Source organism: Vulpes lagopus, chromosome X, assembly GCF_018345385.1.
Source record: "Vulpes lagopus strain Blue_001 chromosome X, ASM1834538v1, whole genome shotgun sequence".
In the NCBI taxonomy this organism is placed as follows: Eukaryota; Metazoa; Chordata; class Mammalia; order Carnivora; family Canidae; genus Vulpes; species Vulpes lagopus.
In genome coordinates this window covers 26657261-26678253 of record NC_054848.1, presented here as the reverse complement: position 1 = coordinate 26678253, position 20993 = coordinate 26657261, and the positions used below count along the sequence as shown (strand labels likewise).

General features: G+C 38.7%; 1 protein-coding gene across 8 annotated transcripts in view; it reads left to right on the top strand.

The window, feature by feature from the left end:
* DMD (dystrophin) overlaps positions 1–20993 on the top strand; it is a 2057113-nt gene that overhangs the window by 1737177 nt on the left and 298943 nt on the right. For all 8 annotated transcript variants that reach the window (XM_041741334.1, XM_041741335.1, XM_041741332.1 and 5 more), the window contains one exon: positions 4781–4927. In XM_041741334.1, coding sequence (XP_041597268.1) covers positions 4781–4927 — 147 coding nt within the window. The remainder of the gene's footprint in view (positions 1–4780; positions 4928–20993) is intronic.

Sequence of the window (20993 nt, the reverse complement as noted above, 5' to 3'; positions counted from 1 at the left end):
GATTCTATGGTATATTTTTCAATCACATTCCAGCTAAAATTTGAATTCCCGTGTCCCTGAGAAAGAGACACCTGACATGACCCCAAACCTAGGTCAGCCGCTTTCTCCATGCTTGCAAGGAACACTGCTGGAGAAGGAGAAAATGGGGCAAATGGTCAAGATTTTTTTTAAAATGTTGGTCCTGGGCCTCCGATGGACCCTCAACACCATCTTGGCAACCTCTCTGGTTTCGGAGGTCAACTTCTGTCACCATCTCTGTCATACCTAATTCAAATGTTCCCACTTGCCCTGAACTCATGTTTTCATTCAATGAGTATTTGTTCAACACCGATTTTATGCCAGGTCTGTTGCTTCATATTTCATAGAGGAACTGGAGGCCCTCAAAGTACAAGTCCCTTGACTTGTTTTTTCCAATCCTTTAAATCGACTTTCTGCGCCCAGCAACATAGTCCCTTAACTATCAAGCCAAAGCTTCTCCCTCCAAAAACAATGTTTCCTTGTTAATAGAAAATTCCTTTCTTTTGTTGCAATGTGGTTGATGACTAACATCCTAAATCTATATTCGAACAAATCTTTAACTACATAAGGATAAGCCACGATCTGACAGCCAATTTAATTTCATAAAAAGAAGAAAAACTTGACATATCAGACTTATATATCATTCTAAATCAGTACTTTTATATCTATAATCAAACAACATTTAATGAAGTGAAAATTTTGCCGGCATGAAACTAGTCATAATAAAATTAGACTTGGTTTGCTCTTTCATGGAGAACATATTCCAGATGTTTAAGTGATTCAAAGAAAACCCACAGTATAATGGCTCCCTTCAATGTTTTCTCACTCACTGCTTCCAAACTAGAATAAAATCTAATGAAATCCCGGTAGCATTTAAATAGCACAGGATATTGTTCAGAGTTAACTGTACTTTTTTGACATTTCATGTTCAGTGTTTAATCATTTAAACATATATTTCTATGCATAATATTACAGGCTCTAATATTTGAAAGATAGTCAAACACAATGTTACATCCACTTAAATGACACAGTACTTGTACTTTTTGTAGTCTTTACATAGTGTGATGTCTTGCGATTCAGTGTTTAGGGAGCCATGCTGCTTACTAGGTAAGCTTCTAGGCATTGTCAGTCTACAGCAGCAGGGAGCCATCCTCAGGGTAGGAGCTGCCACCATAACCTAGGGCAAATGCCAATGTGGAGACTGACTTGAATGCTCTCCCACCTCTTTTGTCTTTTCCTCTTTTCTACCACCAGTTACTTTGTGGTAACTGTTCTCGTGGGCTTAGTGCCCTCGTGATGATTTCTAGCTGGCTAGAGTTCTTCATTCTGCTCAGGCCCATCATGATATCTCCCCTGAGTGAAACTTCACACCAGATGATCACTTTACCAACTGATCTCCCCCTTCCACAGTCAAAGCTTCCATTTATCCTAACAGAAATGTAATCCAGATTAAACTAAACATATGCATCCCCCCCACCTTAGTTAATGATGATACTTGTAGCAGTAGCAGTAGTAGTCAGTAGTGGTAGTAAAATTTATAATAGATTTCCTCTATTGCAGCTCAGAAGGTAGAGTTCAACAGTTAATTGGAAAATTCAGTTCAAAAAAAAAAAAGAAAAATTCAGTTCAATCAAAATCATAAAAAAGTATGTCTTAAACATTTTATTCGATCTTAAAGTAGTCAACCGGGATTTTAATGTTGTGTGAAGGTTTCTTCTTTAAGTGTAGATTCACTGATTAGACTTCTTCATAAATCATGCCAATGATGAAGACTTTGATTTCCAGTTCCAGTTTCTTTAATGTGGGCAGAGCCCATCAGGAACCATGAAAGGCATACAGAACCCTTCTAAATTTTTCAGATTATTTTTCTTGTCTTTTACAGTTGCCTTGTCTGTACCCAATTCAACAATATTTACTTTCCTTGTTCTCTTTTAAGCACCATTCTAGAGTGTTTAACCTAGTTTTCATGGAAATCATAGCTTATTTTCTTTTAGACTTAAATTTCTTTGGTTTGTGGAATTAAATTTAATTATGTAGTTGCAATACCAACTGGCAAAAAGCAGGTTTGAGAACATATACACAACTGACAACTCAACTAATGAGAGCCGCAGGCCATGCATCCTGACAGATCGCTCTAACATTTTATTTAGAGGCTTTGAGAGGTCCCCATCACTGTGTTTCACAGAGGAATGAAAACTACTTAATCTGGTGACTCTTAAGTGGAGATCAGTTAAGAGAATTACTTTAATTGCTAGATGGAAGCAAGAAGAAGAAGGAGAAGAAGGAGAAGGAGAAGGAGAAGAAAGGAGGAGAAGGAGAAGGAAGGAGAAGGAAAAGGAGCCATCAGATCCCATGGTGGTGGGGAGAGAGAGAGAGGGAAGGAGAGAGGAAAGAGAATGAGTGTTGTGATTAAAGATGTATACTAGAACTTAATTTTTTGTCCTCCAAAACACCGACAGAATATTAAAATCTGTGTCTGGATTAAAGAGGGCACATGAGATGAGCACTGGGTGTTATAATATATGTTGGCAAATTGAATTTAAATAAAATATTTTAAAAATATAATATAAAATAAAATCTGTGTCTGGCATTTTGGGGGGAGGAAGTGAAACCCAAAATATTCCAATTTGAACGTGTGCATGATGTAGTCCAAAGAGAGTTGAAACCTGCATGTGACTGAGACTGATGCTTCTGAAGGGCACAGTGGAGACCAATGATTAACATACAGGGTTAATCTGCAGTCTGGTCAGACTCGGCCTGACTGTCCTGCCATCTCTGTAAGGGTTCCCTGTTTCCAGTTCCCACTCATACGATATTGATTTATGGTTCCTAGAAACACATGTGACTATCTAGAAGAGAATGCTTTCATTTTGTAATCATTGCCCTTGTCTAGGTTTCTCCGTTGACATTTAAGAAATCTGTTTTCTAGGGGCACCTGGGTGGCTGAGTTGGTTAAACAGCCGACTCTTGATTTCAGCTCAGCTCATGATCTCACAGTCCTGGAATCGAGCCCCACATCAAGCTCCACACTCAGCAGAGAGTCTGCTCCAGGATTCTCTCTCCCTCTGTACTCCTCCCTCTCCCAAGCATGCACACGCACACACACACACACACACACACACACACACACACACACACACTCCCTCTCAAATAAATGAATAAATCTTTAAAATAAATTTGTTTTCTAACCCTTTATTACACAAAACAAAGTGATTATGGATTATTTCCTTTTAGAGATATGAATTTACATCGGTGGATTTTACCTCCTTCCATGGGATTCTTTTAATCTGTTTACTTATTTATAAGGCAACGGAATAATAACATTAACCATCAATCCCTATTAAAAACTTTCTCAGTTTCAGGCTGATTCCTATGACATGCCACTGACATGAAGTTGAATAAAGATGAATACATCAGATAGGGATTTTTTTTTGCATGTCTCTGGTCAGACAGAAAGATTTATTCTATTTTCCTTTATTTTTATTTTTTATTGACATATATTTCACAAATGATAAAATTTACCCTTAGGGGCAGTTATACAGAGTGATTATCACAATGTCTTATATTACCTAAGAATTATGTAAGAGTCTTATATTCCATACAGTACTACATTTTAGTGGTGAGATATTCAGGTTGATTCAACAGGACAATGCCATTCTTAATTAGAATGTACATACTGGCTCTTTTTATTTGAAATGGGAGGGAATTGGAGGGCTATAGATGAAGTCAGTGTAAACAGTGTTTTTATTAACATAGTGAACCAGAGAAATAACACCTACCCAGATCAAGCAAATCAAAGCAGCTCATATAACCAAGTAAGTGATGTTGTCCTTGTGCGTAGACATTACATTACACAAACTGTTCTCCTAAGTGAAGGAATTTGTCCCTTAGAAATTGCTCATTGGAACATTTGGACATCATACATCATGTTAAAGATCCATAAATGTCATCTCAATAGGGTAGATATGATGCATGGTTATATCCTACCCGTATCTGCATAGGGTTCTTCTACTCACCAGATTGTCATGATGCATTGCATCAGAGAATTCCATTCTAGTGTTTCAGAGACAGCAGAGAAGCCCCATGGGAGCCTTCCTAAGTCATTGCCACAAGGACTAAAATACCATGAGACCAGGAAGTCATTCTTAGGGCTTGACAAAATACCCTAATCTCTAAATGAATCTATTTATTATGCAGTTGGTGCAAAGTGTGAATGTAATATTTCATTATCAAGTATATCTTTTTAATGTAAAAAAAAAAAGAATCCATTTGTGGTTGTAAAATGAGTAGAATTTAGAATCTAGCAGTATATATTTTCTGTTACTTTGCCAATTCAGAATTACTTTGGAAAGTAATATAATATAATCACTAAGAATATGTACTCTGGAAGCAAGCAACCCTGGGTATGTATCCCAGGGTCCTCAATTTTGGCCCATTGAAACTTAGGCAAGGAAAAACCTCTGCAAGTTGTTTTCTCACATGTAAAATGAGAATTCTACAAAATTTTATTTTGTAGGAATAAAAGTATTGTTGTGTGGACAAAGCTCATCACAGGATTAGGCACCTAAGAAATGCTCTATGCATATTAGTTATTATTATTCACCCATTCACAAATGTTCGTGGTTGCAATATCACTTACAATAGAGCAAATGTCACTAACACTGCACCCCAAACAGAACAAGGTATCTTTTAGTCTGCATGTGTCTGTTTCTTTGCCTTAAATGTTCTCATTTTCCAACTTGCCCTCGACTATTTCACACAGGCGCTTCGAGGAGAAATTACACCTCTGAAAGAGAATGTCAGCTACGTCAATGACCTTGCTCGCCAACTCACTACGTTGGGCATTCAGCTGTCACCATATAACCTCAACACTCTGGAAGACCTGAACACCAGATGGAAGCTTCTGCAGGTAGGCACATTATGAGCATTGCAGCTCCTTGTTACAATAAGAGAATATATGGGTAAAGCATGTTTGTAAGGAATAAGAAAAGAAATTTCTTAGTGTGATATTCCGGATAATATTTCATGAGAGTAGGATACTTTCTGTTATTTAGTAAGTTCCTATATAAATGTTTTCGAACCAATTAGTAATCATTTTTGTAAATAGCTTAAAGTTAGATTTTCCTATATCTTGCAATTAGCATGGAAGGTAATGCTGAATCATGATGGAAGAACTTAGTTACTGTCATACAATTACTTTTACTATTGTTGCTCGGATTCTTTAAACATCTTTACCTCTGGAATCCTAATTTAAACAACAGTCAATGGAAGACATGTTTTAAAATCTTTTTAAAAAGAACATCCTATCACAAACCTATACAGGGAGGGTTTTCATAGGTTGGCATGATAAGTATAGAGACTAGAAGCATGCTCAAGGTCGCACTTACTAGCTGTGGGACCTTGGGCAAGTTATTTAACCATTCTGTGCTTTGGTCTTCCATCCCAAGAAAATGTGGATCTTAAATTTCTAAAATACCAGTCTATTATGGACGAGTAATTCAAAATATGTCAAAAAGTGCTTGGAACTGTGCTGGTTACCTAGCGAATGCTATATACACTCTGGCTCTTGGTGCTACTGCAGTTATAATGATTATTATTATAGCATACAGGCTTTGGAATCAAACTTCCTGAGTGACCTTGAAGTCACTTGTCCTCTCTGATTGTCAGTTTTCTCATCTCTAACATGCTTGCTGTAAAAGTAAACATTAATTCACAGAGTTGTTAGTACAGTACCTGGCTCATAGTGAGAACTCAGAAAAAGCAGTGTGTTCCCTGTGTGAAGGGCACTGTGTAAACTATACTATACTATACTATACTATACTATACTATACTATACTATATATTTGGGTATACTCTACTATACCCCAAACCCTCAAACTGATTTTAACCACAGAGTTAGAGAATTGTTTTGTCTCTCTCCCCAGTTTCATAGGATCAGAAAGTATACTCCTGAGGACAGAAGAAACTGCACTTAAAAATATTTGTTTTCACTGTTTCAGTAGGAAAAAGAAAAAAAGATGAAGCAGATAACTTTTCATATTGGCAGTCCATTTAGGGGTATGATTGAAAGTCCTGTTGAAGAATTGCTAGATCTTTAATAAAAACAGGTTCCAAATTCAAGACCTCTTGAGATCTCCTCTAATTTAATTCTCGTTGTGATGGATAGTTTTGAAATGTTTGTATGATAGATTGTTATAAGTGGCATTGACTAAAGCAAGGCAATATGGTTAAGCAATTACATGCCTTTCTGTGTCTATTAGTTTCAGAGTGGCCAAGTACTATTAAAACCTTATCAGCTTGATCCTTAGTATATTTTTCACTTTAAGCATAAATAAGGAAAACCATAAATGTCCAAGGAAAAGCAGTGGCCACATTTGTTCTCTTCAAGCACTCTTGAACTGTATCTTAAAATTTCTTTCAAAGAACCAAATGCTGCCTTTGCTTTCAGGATGTGGTATGAGATCTGTGACCATGTAAGCTTACAAATGAGGTCAAAAGATGATGACTGATAAGCAAAGTTTCTAAAGATCAGTACTAAGCAAGCCATTGTAGTTGTACTCTTTATGTAGACGTAAAGTGTGAGAAAATATTAATAGCCTCAGTTTTGCTCATTCTTTAAAATGAATAAAGACTTGGTTATGAATATAGGGAAGTATGTGAAAGGAGCTGATGTAGGAAAAAGAGGACTAGAGTGAAGAGGAGAAGCCCTGACTTCAAACTGAAGCTCATTCTTTGACCGTGTTATCTTGAAAAAACCATTTACCCTCCCTCAGCTTTAATTCCCTCATTTATAAAGTGAGGCGATCCCGTTCGGTTTCAGGTCACATCCAACTCAATCCTATGATTCTGTATCTGGATATCTGGGCAGGGGGTTGGGGGAGGGTACTCGTATGACAAAATTTAGTTTAGAATCAATATGGTAGCTTCCTCTATTCATAATACAGATGTGGCTCATTGGGATTGTGTTTCTCCTTTTTTCATTTGAACTTTTAAACCCCTCATCCCAAACCCACATATGCACAGCCTTCTCATACTAAACAGTTCGGTAAATTTGTGGTACCTGCTCTTATTGTGGCAAATTTCACATGTTGCTGTTTTTGGATATGACCCAAAGGATATGCTTTAAAAATATTTTCAGCAGAAAGCTGATAAACCCAAGGTTCAGGGTTGCACATAACTGAGTCAAGTTGATTCCATTTTTTTCTTTGACCATAATTCTAACTATTCTGCTATATTATAAATGGGAATCCTTGTTCAGAAAGTGAACAAAGCCAAGAAATGAGGTCCGCATCAAATAACTTCATCCCCATTACTGGAAGCGCAAGTCGTATGTCATATGTCATATGTCCTATCAACAACATTTTACGGTTAGAAGAATGTATCTGACTCAAGAATCACCCAACTTCTGTGGCAGGAAGCTCGAGCCTATCATCATTATAACATCAGATTTCTATAAAAATAAATAATTTAGTCACTTACAATTCTATGTCAGTTATGACATCATGATAAAAAAAATTTGTACAAATTCATCTCTATTTCTTTGTCCACTAAGAGAAAAATCAAGGAATAGAGAGTTGGAATAGTGGGAAGGCACATATAAACCTAAGAAAATGAGTTCTAAATTTGGGCAAAATAGTGTAATAGAAGAAAGAGAGTTACATAGTGCCAGGCTATATCTACTTGATACCAGAATATCCTGGGTTTAATTAGACAATCCATTAATTTTTATTTTAAAAGAAAGCCATACTGATCTTTTAGCTCTCTGTAATATCAGTCAAAATGTTAGAAACAGATAAACCATGTAGATATAACATCAACAGCAGAATAAGACACAGTCACGATTTACCTGTACATAGAAATAGAGTACAGAGCGCTCTGAATTTATTTACAATGCACAAATGGAAGTTTAGAGACATTGGTTTCCCTGTTTGAAACTTTGTAGGAATAAAATCCTATTTTCTCCCTCAGAGTGGACACAATCGTAGGGATGTTTGTCCTGGACCATAAGATGATATGTTTTGGGCTTAGGAAACATCATTCCTTGTAGTTAGGAGTTTTGATGTGCATTAACTCACTTAATCCTCACAAAATTATGATGATGCATTATGAGTACATATTATCACTATTCTCTTTTACATGTAAGGAGACTGAGACTTAGATATGGAAACTGACACAGTCCTGGCCACAAGCTATAAATGTCGGTCAAGGTATGAATCAGCTCTTCTGAACTGGGACCCCTGTCCCCTTTTGTTTTCTCAAAGTCCTGTTTAGTTTGGACTTCACAAAGTCATACTTTATTATTTTTAAGATTTATTTATTTATTTATTCATGAGATACCCAGAGAGAGACGCAGAGACATAGGCAGAGGGAAAAGCAGGCTCCCTGCAGGGAGACTGATGCCGGACTTGATCCCAGGACCCTGGGATCATGCCCTGAGCCAAAAACAGATGTTAAACCACTGAGCCACCCAGGCATTCCACAGAGTCATACTTTAAAGCTAGTGTGACCAACACAGGTATGAAATACTTCACGTTTTCCATGCTTCTCCCCTTTTTTGAATGATTCTCAGGGATATTAACTTTGACATCTTCCTTTTCCAAACCAATGGATTAATGAGCCCAGTTCAGTGTACTCCTTAAAAAAAATCACACCTGCAGTTTCAAATATAAAACATTAAAGCATTACATTCTTCATTGTCTTTAGAACTCAGCAACTATGCTAAAATCAACCAAAGATGATTTTAATGAATTAGCTCTTACAGCAGAACGAATGCTAATATTGGACCCAGTAGAAAGGAGCATCAAAACCAAATGGGAAGAAAATTATACTGAAGATACACTTTTCTAATGCTGAAACAATGCGTACATGTTTAGTGATGTGGTCATGTTCTTTATTCAGCAAGCACAAGTACTATAGGGAATATTCTACTCTAGGGAAGTACTGTTAGGGGATGTTCTAACCACTTCTCTGCATTACAAGTAAACCCATGAAGAGCAACAGAAGCTGCAAATACACTTTAATATAAAGAGTCCATGCTTTATTGACTGTTGGGCATTTGGAATGTAATCACTTGAAAAATATTGAATATGAAGACATTTCTAGGTATGATATTCTTTAAATATGTTTAAGGATAGTATCATGAATTATGTATGTTTTTAAAGGTCTCCTAAGATTCTTCCAAAGTCATGCAGACAATTATATACTCCATCTTCACATCTGTGCTGTCACAAGGATCCAGACCCTCACCTTCTGCGCATTCAATTCCTTCTTTAATTCTTTCCTTCTGTCATTCAAACAGCAGTGATTGGGCATCTACTGTATACCTAGCAGACCTTGTCATTGTCCTATCTAGTCCTAGGACATGCTGACCAAAATCCCCTTTACTGCTTATGCCATCTTAGGAAAAATTTTATTGATGGGTTTTCTTTTAATACTTCCACAATGGTCACCCTTTCTCAATGTCATAAACCAAAAATATGCTTTTATGACACAAACACTATAAAAATGGTACCTTTTCAGGTCTCTAACTTACAAATTCTTCAATAATTTCTGACCGGAAATTTGGTCTACATAATTAGACTAGTAAGATTTATGGAAAGACAAAGATCATATTTAGCTGGCCAACAGAAATATTTGCATGGCTTTGTTTTTTAACAGTTAACAAGAGTTTTAATTGAAAAATTAAAAATTCCAGCAGAGCCTCTTATGATCTTTACTTTGATGAGACAGGTTTTCAAAGCAGGCTTCTATCTGTATGTATGTGTGTGCGTTTGTCCTTGTCGTCATTGAGCACAGGATTTGATCCTTTAAGTGTGTTGACAGATTCTGAACATTTTCTTCATACTCTTTGTTTTTATTTTTAAGGATACTGTACTAAGCATTTGACACTATGGGGTCCCTTCTAGTCAGGGAGCCTAGGTGAGCTATGCCATCTGCTCTTATAAATAATTAGTAACTGAGGGTAAGGAGAGGATATCTGACTTTGGTCTCTGGTTTTGCCAAGGGTCGTTTCCACCAGTGTCTCCATAATGTGTCCTTTTTTGGCTGTTTCTTTATCAATACCTAAAATGATTCTGCCTGTGGTTAGACCACAGAACCCGGGAGAAGATGTTGAGTCTGAGGCCATTCGCAAAGGAAATGAATTTTCCTCCATCAATGGTTCTCAAGTGTTCCTAAGCATCGAAATCACCCAAAGACTTACTAAAACAGAGATCACTGGGCCCCACTTCCAGAGTTTCTGATTCAGTAGGCCGGAGCCAGACATTTTGCCTTTCCAACCAGCTCCCAAGTGAGGCTAATGCTGCTGATCAAGAAACCACACTCTGAGAATCGTTGTCCTACATTAAGCACTTGCCCAGGTACAGCCAACTTGAAAAGATTTTTAAAAGTGTCTTCTGTAAGATACTTTGAGAAGTTTATAGTCATACAGTGGAAAATAAGCCTACTACCCTGCAGAGAGTTCTGTTTTGGAGGAGTGTTACAGTGCCACAGCAACACGGAACCCAAGCCCTTAACTTGTCCTCCAGGCAGAAAGAGGAGGGTAAAGGGAAATTTCTAGTAGATTTCTTTTAGTAGCATTGAGATATGTTATAGGTATAACAGACATATCAGCTTTCAAAGACTCAGTACCAAAAACAAAATATTTTTATATGGATTACATGTTGAAATGATAATATTTTTCATGTATTTGGTAAAGTAAAATATATCATTATAATTGATTTTACCCATTTCTTTTTTATGATTATTCATACTTGGGTATTTTCCTTGAAGACGAATAAAGTGAACCCATTGCTTCAAATAAAACAACTGACAGTGTTTCTTTTTACTTTTTTAGTGTATCTACTAAAAAATTTAAAATGACATATGCAGCTGTCATCTTTCCATTGGATTGTTCTGGTCTAAAACGCACTTCACAAAAATCTAGCATAAATAAGATTCAGCAGCAGAGCTTGTTAAGACACCTTCACCACCCCCCTGTCCCCCATCCCCACTCCTGGTCTGGAGATTAATAGGTATTGGGTGAAGCCTGTGATTCTGTCATTCTACCAAGGTTCCCCCCAGGGGAAGCTGTTGAGTTATTAAATAGTACTTCCATCATGTAGGGATCCTCCAGTCCTTGGAATTGTTAAGAAGGGATCCGCGGGCTTGAAAAGATTGGAATCCACTATCCAAAAATATTGTAATGGTGTAGGAAAAACTACCCTAACACATTCTAAACCTTAAGTAAAAAGACCTCAACTGTAACATTGCCTCTGTTGCTCTGTTGCGTTCCCTGGCAGGAGTTTTTAAAAAGCTGAAAGTGAAGGAAATGAGAAGAACAGAGGAAAGAATGTGTTTGTTTTAGAGAAGGTTAGGTCACAGAAGGGTTTGTTGATATTAGAAATAGAATGACCCATGGAAAAAGAACAATTAAGTTCTAGGAAAACATCTTTGCCAGAGGAGGGAACAATCATTTTTGCTTAGCCTCACCTCTTTAAAAAAAAAAAAATTAAAAGGAAGTGAACAAATCCCTTTAAAAATGTGAAAGAATGGGGATCCCTGGGTGGCGCAGTGGTTTGGCGCCTGCCTTTGGCCCAGGGCGCGATCCTGGAGACCCGGGATCGAATCCCACATCAGGCTCCCGGTGCATGGAGCCTGCTTCTCCCTCTGCCTCTCTCTCTCTCTCTCTCTCTCTCTCTCTCTCTCTCTATCATAAATAAATAAAAATTAAAAAAAATGTGAAAGAATGAAGAATGTGTGCATCTCAAAAGCGGAGGCTAGCTCCCACCTTTAACCACCACCCCCCACCGGGGGGTGTTTCGAAGTGTACTGTCAATCTTACAGACATTTACCTCAGTCGGTGTGGCTTCCAAAGTTTTCACAGCTAATAGTACTGTATTCAAGAACAATGATACTGAAATTGCCCAGGTAACCTTGCATGTAAGGTGACCCAGAGGTTCCAGAGTCCGACCTGCTTACTCCAAAAGAACGTTTTTTTTTTTTTCAAGGCCATTCTCTACTGTGGGAGGGGGGAAAAGGTCGTTGCGATGTGTGTAACTAGGGGGGAGAAAAGTGAATGACGTAGAGAGTGTGACCAAAAAAAATTACATGAGATACAAAATGAAAACGAAGCCAGTAGAAATGAAAAAAACTATTTATTAGTTGAAGAGAATGACAGGAATATGATTTTTTTTTTCAGAACTTCTATAAAGTGAACCCAATCCTCATGAAGCTAGGTTATCTGATCGCTTGATCTTTATGGATTCCTTAATTCCTGACTTGATTTCTGCTGGTTGCGAAGCTAGCTACCATGCTAATCCATGTCACTATTTTGTTGTTTTAAAAAACGTCACGCGTCCCTGTTGAATGTGTTTTAAACAGCAGCCTGATGGATGCACGGATTTCTTTTCCTTTCTCGGTAGCTCTAATTCCTTTGTGGCCACACACATACAATCCGGAGTTTTTAAAACTGCCATTACCCCCGTGTTTTCCTTTCCCTTCTTTCTTCTTCCGCAACTGACATTTGCCCTTCCCTCTGATTTTTCCCTGCTTTACCCTTTATTCTTCTTTTAAGGGTCTTTGGTTGGGCAGCCTGACCCTCCTAAAGAGCGCCTCCTGCCTCGGCCCCGCCCCCTGCCTCGGCCCCGCCCCTGCCTCGGCCCCGCCCCTGCCTCGGCCCCGCCCTCTCCCGTCCGCGCAGCTTGCCTCGGCCCCGCCCCCTGCCTCGGCCCCGCCCTCCCCGGGCGCACTTGTCTGCCCCGGCTGTTTTCCGCCCGGCTCTTCCCACCGTCCCGCTGCGTGTGAAGCGCTCTGCCAGCAGCTGCTCACATTTCCCAGGCTACGTCACGCGCAGCGCTCAAAGGGCTGCTGTTCCCACATTGCCACCCCAAAGACTCCCCCTCTCCTCTTGCCCTGCACATTCCTCCAGAAATAACTCCCTTTCAGACCCTATGAAAGGCTGAATGTTAAAGCCTACTCCGCCAGTGACTCCGTAAGAAACTGGCTTATGAAATTCAGAAATGCTGTGTTTAAAGGTCAGTGCCATAGAGCGAGTTCCAAATCGCTGGTAGTTTATCTCAGTGTTCTTTATTTTTATCAGTTCTTTAAAGTCCTTGAAATAATGGCCATCCGGATATAAATGGCCTCCCTCAATTAACACATTCATTAATTTCAAAGGTAGATACGGAGGTAAAAAATATAATCAATTAGAAAGTGATTGTTCTATTTAGAAATACACTTTTTACACAGGGCGACACTTGATTTGGCCAATGAGATTGCACGATATGGATTTGAGAAGAGTTGGTTTGAGTGAGCGAGCATTATGCATTACTGAAATTAATAATGAGCACTTAAGTGGCTCTTCCAGTTTGCTATCCACTTCTCTGAGCCCTTTTACTTGTGCTAACACCTGTAAGCCTCACAGTCGCCTTAGGAAGTAGGTACTATTTTTAGCCTCATTTTACAGGTGAGGAAAATGAGGAGCCATGAGGTTAGGTAGGTGGCTTGCCTGAGTTCACATAGCTGGTGACTGAGTCAGGAGTTGAACCCAGGCAATCTATCTGCAGAATCTGTCAGAACTACCAACTATCCAAATACCTCCTCTCTGGCAGAAAGCTAGATTGAGGGCAGCCGGGTGGCTCAGCGGTTTAGCGCCACCTTCGGCCCAGGGTGTGACCCTGGAGTCCTGGGATCGAGTCCCACGTCGGGCTCCCTGCATGGAGCCTGCTTCTCCCTCTGCCTGTGTCTCTGACTCTCTCTATGTATCTCTCATGAATAAATAAATAAAATCCTTAAAAAAAAGAAAGCTAGACTGACACGACAGTATTTCCTCCTCATTTACAGTTTAGCCCTTTCAATAAAAAAAATATATCTTCGCCCTCACATTTATTAATTTGTCAGGAATCACCTACATCAAGGGTTTAGGAAATGCCGGTTTAAAGTAGGATGATTATATGAATCTCAGACCACAGTCTCAGGAATAGTTTAACCCAGAACCTGAATCATTCACAGATTAAAAATGAGAATCTCTCCAGGGCTCCTGAGGGCCCAGTCGGTTAAACATCCAACTCTTGATTTCAGCTCAGGTCATGATCTCAAGGTTGTGAAATCGAGCCCAGCTGAATGCATGAAATTAAGCAAAAATATTATTAAAAACTATAATATAAATGAAAAGTTACATCACAGGGGGAAAGTTATGAAATGAACCTATCATTCCTGGATAAACAGTATTCATGCCTAGATCTGTAGAATCCTAACATTAACCAATGCTTAAATAACTTTCCATTCAATGAATATCTTTCTGGCATCTACCCTCTGCCAGACTCTGGGTTAGATAATAGGCATACGGTTGTGAAAAACCCAGATACTGTCTGCCCTCACAGTGTTTATGGTTTGTTGGGAAGGTACACATTAATAAAGAAAAATCCCTCATATAGTAATTAGAAATTGTGATAGGTGTAATGGAAGAAAAATGCAGGGCATATATAGTGAGGATCTGTGTGTGTTGCCGTGAGGGTAGGAGTTAGGGAAGACTGATCAGGAAAACTTCCTGGAGAAAGCAGCCATTCAGCCAAAACCTAAAGGATGAAGACAGGTTAACTAAGCAGCTTTTCTATTCATCTGTAGCTTTTATTTTAAATGGCCTGAAGCTTGTGACTAACTATAAACAGAGTAGTAAAATTCTACTGTGCAAATTTAATAACTAGGAATCATTTGAAGTAATGGACTGCAGAGTTAACATATAATTAAGTCACATTGGAAGATTTCTTATCATTCTGTATCACAGAGAGCATCCTGTTTGAATTCTTCACAGCACTTAGGAAAATCTGCGGCTACCTGTTTGTTGATTTATTTATTAAAAGTCCATCTCCCACACCTGAGGAGCAGCTGAATGTGGGCAGAGCCCTAAACACCATATGTACTGGTGCTTGGCCAGTATCTTTACATAGTAGGCACTCAGCAAATATTTCTCGAATTGCTGAATGCATGAAATTAAGCAAAAATATTATTAAAAACTATAAATGGAAAGTTATACCACAGGTGAAAAATTAGGAAATGAAACTATCATTTCTGGATAAACAGTATTCATGCCTAGATCTGTAGATTCATAATATTAACCAATGCTTAAATCATTTTCCAAAGATTCCAAAAAGAAAAATAATTGACCAAAAATTAAATATTTATCTTTTACTTTATGGTGAACAGGATTCACGCACATCCTAGACTTTTATCAGCAATTATGATCAGTGTACTCTGAACAACATGGAATATATTTAATGTTACCTTTGCAGAAAAACGAGACAAAATAGCTTCCCTTTCTCCCCCCCCCTTCTTTTATTTATGGAGGCATAATTAACATAACATTATATTCAAGTGTACAGCATAATGATTTGGCATTTGTATATATTGTGAAATAATTACCACAGTAAGTCTCGTTAACATCCATCACCGTACCTAGTTACAATTGTTTGTTCTTAGGAGAATTTGTAAGATCTACTCTTTGAGCAAGTTTCAAAAATATAATACAGTATAATTAACTATAGTCACCACACTATGCATTACATCCTCTTATTTATTTCATGACTGGAAGTTTGTACCTTTGGACCCATTCACCTTCACCCATTTCACACATACGCTCAGCCCCCACTTCTGGTAGCTACTAGTCTGTTTTCTATATTGATAAGCTTGTTTTCTTTCTAGATTCTACATACGAGATTATATGGTATTGGTCTTTCTGTCTGGCTAATTTCACTTAGCACAAAGCCCTCGAGATTCATCCATGTTGTCATAAATGACGAGATCTCATTGTTTTTTTGTGGCTGAATAATATTTCATCATATATATATAATTTCTTTATCCATTCATCTGTCAGTGGACACTTAGGTTGTTTCTATGTCTTGGCTATTGTAGGCAATGCTGCAGTGAATGTGGGGATATATGTATCTTTTTGAATTAGTGTTTTTGTACCTTCCCTTTTTGATAACAGCTTTCTTGAGGTATAATTAACACATCCATGTTTAAAATGTGCAAATTGATAAGTTTGATATATGTATACACCTGAGAAACCATCACCACATTCAAAAGAGTGAATATATCCATACCCCCAAAAGTTTCTTCATGTCCCTTGGTAATCTCTCCCTTCCACCCCTCCAGTGCCTCCAAGCAACCACTGATCTCCTTTCTACTAATGTAGATGAATTTGTGTTTTCTAGTTTTATATGAATGAGATGTACAGTCTTTTTGGTCTCATTTCTTTCAGTCACCACAGTTATCTTGAAATTCATCCATGTTGTTACATGTATCAATAGTTTATCCCTGTTTATTGCTAAGCAGTATTCCATTATATGGAAACACTCAAATGTGTTTATTCATCACCTTTTAATTGACTTTTGGGTTGTTTCACAAGTCTTTGAATGGACTTTGTTTTCATATCTCTTGAGTAAATGCTTAGGAGAGGGATAGCTAGATTATGTCGTAGGCATGTGTTTCACTATCAAGAAAATGCCAGACTGTTTTCCCAAGCTGTTGGACCATCTTACATTCCCACCAGCAGTGTATGAGAGTTCCAGTTCCTTCGTATCCTCTCTAAAAGTTGACTGTGGTCAATTTAAAAAATGTTAGCCATTTAAATAGCTAGACAGTGGTATTTCATTGTGGTTTTAATTTGCATTTCCCTAATGGCTAATGATGTAGCCATTCCAGCTTTCTTCTGATTACTGCTGGCATGGTATCACTTTTCTCATCCTTTTATTTTTAGCCTATTTGCATCTTTGTATTGAACGTGCATTTCTTGTAGGCAGCATATAATTGGATTTTTCTTTTTTTAAAATCCAATCTGACAACTTCTTTTAAGTGGGGGATATTTAGATTGTTTATATTCAATGTGATTATTAATATGGTTAGGTGTAAACCTATCATCAAGCTATTTGTTTTTGCCTTATCCCATCTGTTCTTTGTTTGCTTGTTCCTCCTTTTCTGTCTTCTTGTAGATTAATGGGAATTGATGAATTCATTTTATCTTCTACATTGGCATATTAGCTATAACTATTTTGGTATTTTAGTGCTTACATTATGGTTTATGGTATATATATATATACTTTATCATAGTGCACCTTCCAGTGGTTTTAGACCACTTCACATATGGTATAAGAACCTCTCAATAATGTATTTCCAGTTCTCCCTTTCTAAACTGTATGCCATTGTTGGATCCTTTGGGAGGTTTTAAAATTAGGTGGGATTAGACTGACAGTATAGGGCTAATTACCACCCCCCACTAGTGAGGCAAGACCCTTCTGTGTGCTCTATCCAATGCCCTGTGAGTCATGAGGTTTCCAGGATGGCAGGTTTCCAGTAAGGAACTCCTTCCTGCTATGAGTGCTGGACCTTATTATCTCTGATCCCTCCTGGTGATTCTTTTCCAGACTCCAATAGTTTCTGCATACACGTGCTAATCACTACTCACCTGAGTACTTGAGAGAGATGCTCTATAGATCTGCAGGATTCTCTCTGTCTCTCTCTTTCTCTCTCTCTCTCTCTGTCTCTCTCAGTTTCCCTGAAACTGTGCTCTCTGAGCTTCTTTCCTATGAACTCTAGCTAACTTAGTCTTCTGAGACTCTTCAGTTCCACCTTCTCAACTCTCAGAATCTGCCAGGATCCTCCTGGATTGTTCTTCCCCATGCTGTGAACTGGATACCCTCTCAAGGCAGTAAGCTAGGACAATCTTGGATCTCACCTCATATGTTTTCCATCCCTCAGGGGTCACTATCCTTCCTTGCCTGATTCTCATTGTGTCACATCTATCACTGCATACGTTTCATCCATGTTTGAGTTATTTCAAGATAGAGGGTAAATTTGGTCCTTGTTACCCCATCTTGGGGTAGCAGAGGTCCGAAAATATCTTGTGAAGCACGGTTTTGGTTTTTTTCTTGATTTGGAGATTATGTGCAAAGAATGTTGGAAGAAAACAGGTAATTAGCTGATAATGTGCAATCCTCCAGACATAGAGATGCCATTAGTCACTTACCAACATTGCACATACTTTGTTTTACTTTTGCAATAGCAGTGATTGCCTTGTACTGGTTCCATCATACTTATTGCCTAGCTGTATTCAGGGCCTTGCCTTTGCAATCAAGTTGGCTAAGCCTCAGGTCTTAGTCTATATCTAAAAAATCTGATCAGGGATCCCTGGGTGGCGCAGCGGTTTGGCGCCTGCCTTTGGCCCGGGGCGCGATCCTGGAGACCCGGGATCGAATCCCATGTCGGGCTCCCGGTGCATGGAGCCTGCTTCTCCCTCTGCCTATGTCTCTGCTTCTCTCTCTCTCTCACTGTGTGCCTATCATAGGTGAATAAAATTAAAAAAAAAATTTTAAAAAAATAAAAATAAAAAATCTGATCAGAGCCTGAAGCCAAGGCTATGTAGCAAGGTGCCCCCAGCATAAATCAGCCAACAGTAAAGCTGCTAAATCTTTTAAAACAGCTGAATATGTCAGTGTGCTTTATTGCCTGGAATTACTGAATACTTTAATATCCCTAACTATACACTTCAACAGTCATTCTTTAACAGGCTCTATTTAATTATTCCTAATACTGTATCATTTAATAACTAGTGGGCTACCATGCATAAGGTTTCTTTTTAAGAAAGGTGGCCTCTTTAAGTTATCACCCATCACTTCAGAGGACTTTAGTTCTCAAAGTCCAGAAGTCCAACCCTTGATTTTACAAAGACATCGCGTGATATGTCATAGTTCACAAAGCTAGTTAATAATGGAACCAAAACCAAAAACTTGCTCTAGATTCTCCTCACACATCCTTGCATTTTATTCTTTTTTTCAAAAGCATTTTTTAATTTCATTTATTCATTCATGAGAGACAGAGAGAGAGAGTTTTTTTTTAATTCATTTATTTATTTATGAGAGACAGAGACAGAGAGAGAGAGAGAGAGAGGTAGAGACACAGGCAGAGAGAGAAGCAGGCTCCATTCAGGGTGCCTGACGTGGGACTCAATCCCGGGTCTTCAGGACCATGACCTGGGCCAAAGGCGGCACTGAACCGCTGAGCCACCCAGGCTGCCCCCTTGCATTTTATTCTTAAGAAGGCATTCTTCAGTCTAAATATTCTGTATTCTGAAACATGTTTTAAACGGAATTACTTATCCAAATCCTGCCAGTCTTGCAAGGTCCATGTGAAACAATGAGATCAAGTCTCATTGAGAGACTTCAGAAACTAGTAAATGCTATAAAAATGTAAGCTTTATTATTAGAACCACAATTCATTTCTATAAAAGCCTGCTAAACTTCTTTCACTTTTCTGAACTTGGTTATACTGTATCTATTCTAATACATTTGTTCATCCTTTATAAGAATTTAATTCTTTCTGCCCTGCTGGGTTGCAAAAAGAGGGCCTCTCTTCTTTTCTAGAACCTGTTCATATTTTATAGTATTATACATCTCATAGTTTTCCACTAAACACACGTCAAACAAAACTGGACCCAAATCTTTCTAGATGTGTGGGGAGAAAATATTCTGATCCTTAAAAAGAAAAGGTATTTTCAAAGATTAGATATGGTAACTCTTGCTCTTCTATATTTGCAATGAAATTGTTTTAATCTGTCTTGTACACAACTGATGCATGGCACTTGCATCCCTTGGTTCGAATGGAGCTGATTTCTACAAATATAATAATTTGTAACAATAGCTGCCTATACTGTGGCAGGGGGAAAAAGCATATAAAAGCACAGTCATGGGATCCCTGGGTGGCGCAGCGGTTTGGCGCCTGCCTTTGGCCCAGGGCGCGATCCTGGAGACCCGGGATCGAATCCCACGTCGGGCTCCCGGTGCATGGAGCCTGCTTCTCCCTCTGCCTATGTCTCTGCCTCTCTCTCTCTCTCACTGTGTGCCTATCATAAATAAATAAAATTAAAAAATTTAAAAAAAAAAAAAAAAGCACAGTCATGAGCTTCAGATCCGTCCCCTGCTTTTGGCATTCCTTTCCTCTGAATTATAGCTTATGTTTCCCTATTATCTCAGTTTGACACAGTCTTTCTTAATATTCACTTCTGTTTCTATCAATAAATATTTACTGAACCACCTCTTAGTATACTTTTCTTTTTGTAACACAGAAAACTCACATGTGGATGGATTGCTATGTGGGCACTTAGGAAATATAAAAACAATTTGAATTGCTAAAGCCAAGGCAGGAACCCCAGTTCTCAGGCATGGCTTTCCCATTAAACACAGTGCAGGGGCCATAAAGCTAGCCATAGGGCCACAGCCATGGTGCTGCACTTGAGAATTCTAACATTAGCCTTTTGAATGAAGTCCATAGTTCATCATGTATCTCACTATATTTCTGTTCTGTACATAGAATTTTTGTTTCAGAGTGACCTTTCTGCTTCCTGAATACTACCTGCTGTCTGTCTGCTGAGTGTACTCTGTTAAGCTCTCTCCTTCTCCATGGGTAGTGGCCCCTTACCTGCTGGGCAAATTAGATGCTAATCCTAGTCACTCCAGCTTCCTTTCCAGCCTTTTCTGCTCTGACCCCAAGCATGAGAATTCTCTGCTGGCAGTCAGGATCTATCTCTGGAAAAGTGGGATGACTTATCCTCCGTTAGGCCCTAAAGGGATATTGTTTAGTCTCCAGGGCATGGTAGACACACAATTATTTCCCTTTCTGTGAATCTACTTCCTCTATTGTGGACACGTACACTCTTCTCCATTACTAGCAGAGACCTGGCTTGTTCAGGAATTACCCTACTCCAGGGGACCGTGTGCGTCAAGGGAGGCCTAGGCCCTAGGAATGAATAATGATTGTACTGACCTATTTCATGGTGATCTGGTGGTCCCAATCTCCTTGGCAAGGATTGGACATGGATATTTTATGCAATCTCAGGCAATAAGATACAAAGGGAAGTTGGCCAAGGGAGCATCCCAGAAAGGTTTTCGTCCCCCAGGGAACTTAAGCCAATATTTTTTTCCTTCTGAACACTGTGCCTACTCTCT